Raw genomic sequence first — 8,798 nt, 5'->3', positions numbered from 1 at the left:
TAACCTAACAAGAGTGTTATCCATTTGAATTCCTCTAATCGTATTGATAGAAATAACGTTGTTTGGACTCCCTCTCCAAATGATTTTGTCCAGGCAAACTGTGATGCTTCATGAATTCCAGAGTCTAAGCAATGACACTAGTGTAATCATCCACGATGATAAAGGAAATTCCATCTCAGGCTTCTCTCCGGGCATTCCTATAATTCCTCTTTTTTTTTCTTTTTTTTTTGTTAACTACAGCTTGCGCCATTAGAGCACGTCTACTTCAAGCTCCTAAACTAAGAATCCATAACCTTATTATTGAATCCAATTCGGTACAAATGGTACAGCATATCAATTTTTTGCAACTAACGCATCATGAAATGAATTCTCATTTGTGGGGGTATCTATAATCTTGAGCTCTCCTCTGGATCTTGTGTTTTTAAGTCAGTTCCAAGATGCTAATAGAGTGGCCGGCAGACTCCTTGTCCAGAATTGATATTCCAGTAAAATAGATAAGAGTAGACCTCATAGATTAATGTAGTTGCTCAAGGTTTTGCCCGACACCAAATCTAAAATCATTTGATTTGTTCTGTATATCTTCTCCAGATGTTGGAACCCATTGAGCATCCACCCTGAAGCCAGCAGCAGGTCTAGCAGGAGATAATTTTGGCACATAAATGATCTCCTCAAAGCTAAGAGGTCAACATGAAAAGGCAATGTAGGGGGATTTCACGGCAGGTGAGAGGCTTCACTAGAGGTGTACAGTCACACATGTGAACATTCACTGGACTCATTCAAAGACCTCAATAATTGTTAAATGCATCGGAGAGAATACTTGTGCTAAAAGTGCACGTTTTGTTTCTTGTTTGCAGGCAAAGGAGGGGAAAGAAAGAAAGAAAACCATTACCATTATAAAGAAGGGGTGTGGAAGTGTAATGTCGCCAGCACCCCTGACCTCTTGTACAAAACCCATAGTTCACATACAACAAAATGCCAGGGCTGAAGTTTTATTTACCCCAAAGCCTTGGCACTTGAATTACAACCAGCTACACTTTACATGTAAAGAACAAAAGAAGCAAAAAATATTAAGGAACCTCACCTACAAGAACCTGGCAAATGCCAGATCTTCACTCAAACCTCTTAACTCATCCATCCTATATACATATTACATCGATGCAAAAGGTAAATCTGACCGATGCCTCAAACCAGTCGGCTTGACTGTATGTGGTTCTGATCGGTTAACTCGATGTTGCATCCTCTTACACAAAAAGGGAAAGAGGATGCAGGGAAGAAGAAAGGAAATGACAAAATAAATGAAAAGGCAACAGAGAGAGACTTCGGTTCGATGATATTCCATTATCCCCTGATTTGCTCTCTTTTGTGTCTTATCAATTCTGAATAGGAGAATAATGATGGCGAGCAGGTTATTAGCAGTCACACAATTGGGATTGGTACATCATCATTGCCGCTGTCGTGATGCATTCGCTTTTGCACAGCCTTCACAGCTGCAACTCGTGCTGCATTGGCTGCTTTATTGGCAGCAGCTACAGCTTTGTTCACTCTATCATCAACTCTGGCGACATCATATGCTTTCTCTGCAGCTCTTCGTGCTTCCTGTTGAGCAAATCCAATAAAATTCCTTACTTTTAGTTTACTTTCATGGTCCAGTTTTCCAGTTATCAAGTTTTTCATGTGTCTTGGTAGAGACAAACATTTACCATCTCATCTGAGCAAATGTGGGTCATGATCATAAACAAATAGTTGCCTGTTTCTTGATTGTCAATAGTATTGATCATAACCGAAGGGATATTGAACTCAAAATCAAGTGAGATGTTCAAACAGAATGGATAAATTGGTACAACACCAAAATTGTCAACGTGGTGATGCCTACGCTTCCGACTTCTGAGCTACTTGCTCACCTTCAGCCCCAAGGCAAGAGCCTCAAGCCTTGTGGGTATTGTCAAGTTGCCTTGGTATGTCCCAACACAACTAGCCTGGTGGTCAATTTCATCAGTTTTATGTCAAAATTGATCACCAAGAAGCTTTTCCCAGGTCAACCAAGCCAGTTTGGTACCAGCACCACTACATTCATCCCCAGTGATATAATACGATATCGCTAAGCTCAATGGGTGCTGTAATTATAATTTTGTATTTAAAATTGTAAACTACATCATCTGATTTCTTTATAACACTTGAAATGGATGTATCACATTCAGAAGAGATGGTAAGTGGAGTTACCTGGACAGAATTCAATACTTTGGAATGGTTCACAGCAATGGGAGATCCAGGATGGGTGTTCTGTGTACTTGGAATATCAAGCAAACCATTTTGCCAGTGTCCAGGTTGTGTCTCCCCATTCCTGAATGTATACATTCCAAGCCCTTGTCTCCGTCCCTCATGCCAGGCTCCTTCATACCGGTGACCATTTGCAAACCGATAGACTCCAAACCCATGCATCTTGTCTGCAAAATATTCTCCAGCATAGGTGTCTCCATTTCTGCATTTCAAAACAAGCATACGTCAAAAATGGTTTTCAAATAAAAAAATGTGGATATTTCTTGCACCTAATATATCCGAACCACATGCAAAGGGATGGCACGCCCCGAATAAGAGAATTTCACTTTTACATCACATGTAAGGAAGTTGTGGCCTAGAAGGCTGTTGGCGAAGGTGGTTATGAAAGAAATGGCATATGCAAGTAAGCTACAGGAGGGTTAAAATCTCTCACAAGCTGATCTGCTAAGGTTTAGACAGGTGGGGATTTTAGTTTATCCTGGAAAACCAGTCATGTGCAAGGAAGTATGTCGGATGAAACCAAGTAATTGCCATGTGAAACTAATCATCGATAGGAGTTTGGGGCTGCTGCCATCATTAAAGAGGATAGGGTGCAAAGTGTTGTTCACTACAGGAACTTCTTGGGAATCAAAAGGAGTATCTTTGTGGAATTTGAAACCTTTATTGTGTACAAATGGCAAAAGAGCTGCAATTGAAGGATTGTGAGTTATTCAGCTACCCTTGTATAGTTGGTGCAACACAACTGTCTGCCATGATTGGTTCTACAGAGATGGAGAAAACTGAAGGAATACTTCTAAAGCATATCCTGAAAAGATAAGTCAATGCTTTAAAGAAGCAAATACAGTAGTGGACTTCCTAGCAAGAACAGCAGCCAAGTATCAATCATCGCAACAGGTCAAAAATTGGCCTCTAAATATCTTACAAGAGATGACTAACGACGCTTCAGGAAGACTTCAGTATAGAGAAGTGAAAAAGCCTTTAACTGGTCTTGTTTTCACAAAGGTGCTCTCCCTTGTTGATGGCAGGTCAAAGATGGGGGAGAATCCTTTTGAGTGGGGTGTTATTTTTCATAAATTCTTCTCTCTTGATTTCTGCTTTATGTTGTAAACCTCACTTCTTGTTGTTAATATAAATGACCTGTCAGTGGGGGAAGAGGAAGTTGTGGCCATTTATTTTTTGGTTCAACTAGCTTTAACAAAAATTTAAGCTAAACTAAGAGAAGTAAATTTATGTATATATATGATTAGCAAACATATGAAAAATTGCTGTGATTTTATCGCCTAGCATTTATCAACTCAGATGCTTTCAACCCATGACGCATAAACACCCACCCACACTCATCACAGAGATAAAGAAAAAAAAATATTTACTGGGATTAAATAGTGTGCTCTCTAAATCAGCCAAGTTCCTCATACAGACAGGGAGGGGAGACCCTCTCTATTAAGAATCAAAAAGAAAAAGCAAGTCTTAATGAGTAGTCATGCCTATACTCTATCTGCTTTGAGTATTGGGAAAAAGTCTGGTCTTCTGTGCCTTGAGCTCTACCTTAAACAAGACAATAAATAGGCCTTGCACGCTTTTATATAGGGCTAAGGCTTTTCTTCCTTTGTGAATGCCAAAAAGCTGCGTCAGCGCTCAAGCACCATTTAGTAATAAGAAGAAAGCTATCTGATGCTTTAGAATATTGAGTAAACTTCATGTAGTAAGTTCATAATGCCTTCTTTGGCTGGCTAAAATGTAAATCCACTAGTTATTTAATATAAAAAGCCTTGTTTTTTAAATGGGCAGGCCTCGGTGCAAAGGTTGGTGGATCACATTCATAGCCTGTGGTCAAGGCATCGAAACAGGCACTCAGCATAAATTGCTGGAGCAAGGCTGCATAGGAAATTCCACCACCACCACCACCCCCCCCCCCCCCAAAAAAAAAAAAAAAAACAAAAAAAACAAAAAACAAAACAGTAACCATCCTAATGTTGGTAGTTGAGAAAAAAACTCAAATCATGTAAGGTATATTTCTGGGGTTCGCAAGCATTATTACATTGGCATTGTAAAAAGGGATATATACAATTTAGTAAAATAAAAAGAGAATCTCTATGACTACTGCCTTAGCCATGAATTTGCCATATCACAGCCCATTCTTGTCAAAACTGGAGCATCAAAACTTCAAAAAGGAAATAACTGACAGATTATTTGACCTTTTAAAACAATTAAGATAGTTTTGTTGAATCTTCTTCCTTAGTGATCAACAGAAGGTTTTAGTAAATTATTAAGTGTTAAAGATGGCCTTTTCTTTTCCAGAGGGGGATAAGTTGAAGCCTGAAGATAGGATCTTAACAAGGTGGTACGAGCAATTAATCCCCTATAGCATCTACTGGGCACATTGCAGCATGACAAAATCCGGATTGTACATTATAAGGGATTCTCAAAGTCTTTCAAAAACAAGAAGAAATGGTGGTCAATTAGGGACCTTTGACTTTTCAATTAGCACACGATGTATACAAAGTGGAAAACAAAAGATTCCGATTAGTTCACATAAAATGAGACCTAGACAAACTAAAGAAAACATTTCCTTATATATGAGTTTAAATACAAATGCAGTTATAGCTTGATAGAAGGCTTTCGCTGCAGAAAAATGCTAAAGTGCAATCAATTTTCAGGTACCTCTCTAAAGATCGAATAGCACAAAGAGTTAAGACATGAAAAAAATTATTTTCATGGCCTTGACTTGAGCAATCTTATTTCTCCCCTCGGTCTCCCACATAAACAACCTTCACATGATGCTAGCCAATAATATCCATGTCCAATCAGTCATAGAAGGAGAATATTTTCATCATCCAGCTACCATCAAATCCAAGTTGCATTTCTGACAATAAAGGACTGATCAAAATCCTCAGAAGGAACTGAGCTCCTCAAGACAAGATTGGATGGGAAAAGGTGTTGAACAATAAATATGGGAGGGTACCTTAAACTGCCAACTTCAAAGCTTCTTTCCAAAACACTAATGGACTAAAATGTCTTAGCAAAGCTCTACAAGAGGAACCAGCTCATGAAACAATACTTTGGCTGGATTCCAACGAAGAAGCAAAAGGAATTATTGATATTCCCTAAGAAACTTTAATGGAAGATATCAAGAATTGGCATATGTTGGCCATTTAACAGTTAAATTGGTTTAGCTCTATTCTTCATATGACTTACTTAACTGGAATTGTCTCAAGGAGGCAATTCAACCACCATCACTCCGACCGAAGCTTCATATAGAAATATGCAACAGACTTAATGGTCAGAGGTCAATGATATGATTTACATAGTGACGGATACAAAGCTAATTTTCCAGCGAATAATTTCAATATTCTAGGCAGGGAGAGGAAACTAAGACAATCAATAGTCCCACCAGCAACCAGGAAAGTACAGTATACAACCTTTATTTAAGTCAAACCATTGCCAGGATTGACTCAGATCTACCAAAGACAAAACATTCTAAGGTTGAGCTCGTACAACCAACCAGATCGTGTAACTGAGGTCTGATATTATCAAGAAAATTGAATCTTTTACCAGTTTTCAGGTATTTCTCATCAGGAGTAGGAAATTAGCACACATGAATTAAGGAAGGCTTCCCTGAGTCACCTGAAGTTCCAATATTACAAGTAAACCCTAATCTTCAAGTTTTAAGATAATCAGTGGAACCAAACTCTTTTAGGAAAAAATGATCATCAACCATTAAACTTCAGAAAGTACGAATAAAAAAGTAAAAGAAAACAAACAAGATCTGCACACTGGAAAAAGCACTCAAATAAACGAAAAGGGAGGGATTTTTCAAATGCTTAATTACACAATGTTCAGATTTTCAATAATCATAACCATAGAAAACAAATTTATTCTAACACGTAGTCAACCCAAAGTAAACATCTGAAGGAGTCCATGTTTCCATGAATGCAAATTCAAAAACAAGGGTACAATACCTAAAACCAGGTTTAGCAAGCAAAAAGTTCCCCAAAAAGGGAACCAACTCCAGGAATCCTGAATGAAATTAACCATATCCCCTATAATCCACAAAACAAAGATTCAAGCACCAACACAGGCCAGATACAATGAATTTCAATTCGAATATGGACTAATAAATTGAATAATTCAAATTGCCACTATTGATGAAACGGAAAACAAAATCTTTTTCCATCCTACCTGAAATGATAGTGGCCGAGGCCATGCTTAACACCCCATTTGAATTCTCCAACATACCGACTTCCATCCTCACAGGTATGAACTCCACACCCATGACTCTGCCCATTCGACCATTCTCCAGCGTAAACGTCTCCTGTGTAGAACCTGTACACTCCAAATCCATGTCTAAGGCCCTGTCTGTACTGTCCACGGTATCGACTCCCTCTCGCCCAAGTCTCCACACCATAACCATCATACTTCTCATCGACCCAATCACCCTCGTATCTTCCACTCATGTAATAGTAATAAACACCACTGCCAGAGCATTTGCCCTTATGAAATTCACCCTCGTAGACATCCCCATTACTGTAAACCTGAACGGCACAACCAGAATTGATCCGTCTCTCGGATTTCTGCTTCGAGCCAATTGACCAAAGAACCGGCCGAGCGTTTTCAGAGGTAGGAGAGTAGGAGGGGAGCTTCAGGGACAAAGAGCGGGCGAGGAGTAGACGGAGAGATGGTAGGCGAGGAAGGGCGAGGTTGATGGAGAGAAGGAGAAGCGCAGAAAATGCACAAGCAGAGAGAAAGTCAAGCAAGAAAGAGCGGCGAGGGTTAAAGAGGAAGAAATAGAAAGAGGGTAAGGAGAAAAGGAGAAGCAGGCGGAGGTGGACACGGAGGAGGCGGACGTGTCGGAAATGGCGGAGAAGGCGGAAGGCGGCAGCTCTGGTGGCCAACGATATTTGCAGAGGAGATGGGCAGGGTGAAAGCGGGGAAGAAGCAGGATTTGAAGGCGAAAAGGGTGATTGATGATGATGATGATGATGATGATCGTTGTCTTGGTGGTGGAGTTGGTGAAGGGAGGATAAGGTGGGTGAGTGAGAGAGGGCAGAAGGGGTATGATTCATATTAATGGGTCTCTTATGGGCTGTAGAGAGAAGGGTCTTGGTTGACGAGTTAGTGACGGATGATTCATTCTGGGTTTGATTTTGATGGGCTCCTCCTACCGTTTTGGTTGCAGTTGCCGTTGCAGTTGCAGTTGGAGATGGAGACGGCGATGGTGGCGTTGCTGTAGTAGATTGAGGGCATAGTGAGGAAGCAGAAGGGTTTGAGATTTGGATACGGAGGCAGTCAGCAGCAGGAGGAGGAGATTGAGGGAAGGAAGAAGAGGAGAATTGGGTCTGGAATTGATTATGGAGGTGCTTCTGGTGGATTGGAAGGAGAGGCGGTTTTCGATTGAAATCGGAAGAGACGCCGCTGCTTTCTTTTCCGATCTGAACTTCGGATTTCTTCTGATGCATTACATATACGATGAAGATAAATGATATCTGAATCGATAGTCCTCCGCCCTTGATGTTGTTTTCTTCTTTGCTTAACTGTAATATTGATTGACAATTTGAAATTGCTGTTCTTTGTTGTGTTCTTGGGGTTCTTCTCTTCTTTGTATCTGTAACGGACTTAGGTTTCTTCCTCTGTCTCTCCTTCTGGCTCGCTATTTCTGTGTGTTCCTTTCTGGTTTTGAATTCGATTTTGCGATCAGAAAATGAGAATCCCAAATTGACCTTGGATGCATTTGCAAATACGAAAAACCCCTCTTTGGTCTTTTTCTACTTTTTATAACAAAAACACCCTTCATTACTTCCAATTTCTGATCCAGTCACCTCTCCCCATGGACTTAAACCTAAATTTCTTTTTCCTCTTCAACTTAATGAATTTCTTAGAAATAAAAACAAATAGGGGAAATTTTTTATTTCTTACCTAAATGCTAAATAATAGGGAAGGTCATTTTTGCGAGGTTATATGGGGTTTACATTTACAGAAATGGGTTGGATTCATTTATTCTATCAGGATGGAGGACAGTGCTTTTCTCACACATCTCCACCATATGTTTATGAGTAGAGTCATTTTTTAGTATTAATAAACATGTGGTGGAGAGGAGTAAAAGGAAACACAGTCGTCTATACTTTACCCGGACTCCAAAGAAATAGGTAAGATCGTAAGATAAAGCATTTCACTATTGCAAACTCATATATGAGAAGAAATCGTAGTATTATCAAAAGACATTCTATTTAGAAAATATATTCATATGATGACTAATGTTTTATACAACCAATCTCAACTTGGTATCATCAATCAAAAATTTTGATCAATCACTAGGCTTAAAAATGGCTGCATCAATTTCAATTTATGTTGACCATCCATAGTTTAAGTAATGATAAATTGTATGTTGACTCCTTGAACCATTTATTTATGATCAAATGGCTAAAACAAATTTAGGTTTTAGAGGTTGAGCAGAGTGCAATAGCAATTTGATATTAAAGTTAGGGTTTATACACAAACATTAGTTATGATTGGTAGTTCACCTA

The 8,798-nt window shown here is 39.4% G+C and overlaps 1 protein-coding gene across 1 annotated transcript; it reads right to left on the bottom strand.

The window, feature by feature from the left end:
* Positions 1-613: 613 nt before the first annotated feature.
* Positions 614-7,974, bottom strand: LOC149029176 (uncharacterized). Its single transcript, XM_089140927.1, has 3 exons — positions 6,457-7,974; positions 2,221-2,479; positions 614-1,596 (listed from the first exon to the last, which is right to left on the bottom strand). The coding sequence occupies exons 1-3, from the start codon at positions 7,731-7,733 to the stop codon at positions 1,417-1,419; spliced, it is 1,716 nt and encodes a 571-aa protein (XP_088997053.1). The 5' UTR covers positions 7,734-7,974; the 3' UTR covers positions 614-1,416.
* Positions 7,975-8,798: the final 824 nt, after the last annotated feature.

The sequence above is a fragment of the Hakea prostrata genome, chromosome 1 (genome assembly GCF_041222555.1).
Source record: "Hakea prostrata isolate BN-2017 chromosome 1, UWA_Hpros_2, whole genome shotgun sequence".
In the NCBI taxonomy this organism is placed as follows: domain Eukaryota; kingdom Viridiplantae; phylum Streptophyta; class Magnoliopsida; order Proteales; family Proteaceae; genus Hakea; species Hakea prostrata.
Note: the sequence above shows the minus strand (reverse complement) of the source record. Positions and strands in the feature narration are given on the sequence as shown.

Excerpts from the sequence above, each read along its gene's own strand:
- LOC149029176 (XM_089140927.1), bottom strand. The coding sequence starts at position 7,733 with ATGCATCAGAAGAAATCCGAAGTTCAGATCGGAAAAGAAAGCAGCGGC. Across the intron at positions 2,480-6,456 it reads CTCGGCCACTATCATTTCAG|AAATGGAGACACCTATGCTG; the intron begins GTAGGATGGAAA and ends TTTGAAATGCAG. Across the intron at positions 1,597-2,220 it reads AAGTATTGAATTCTGTCCAG|GAAGCACGAAGAGCTGCAGA; the intron begins GTAACTCCACTT and ends TTTGCTCAACAG.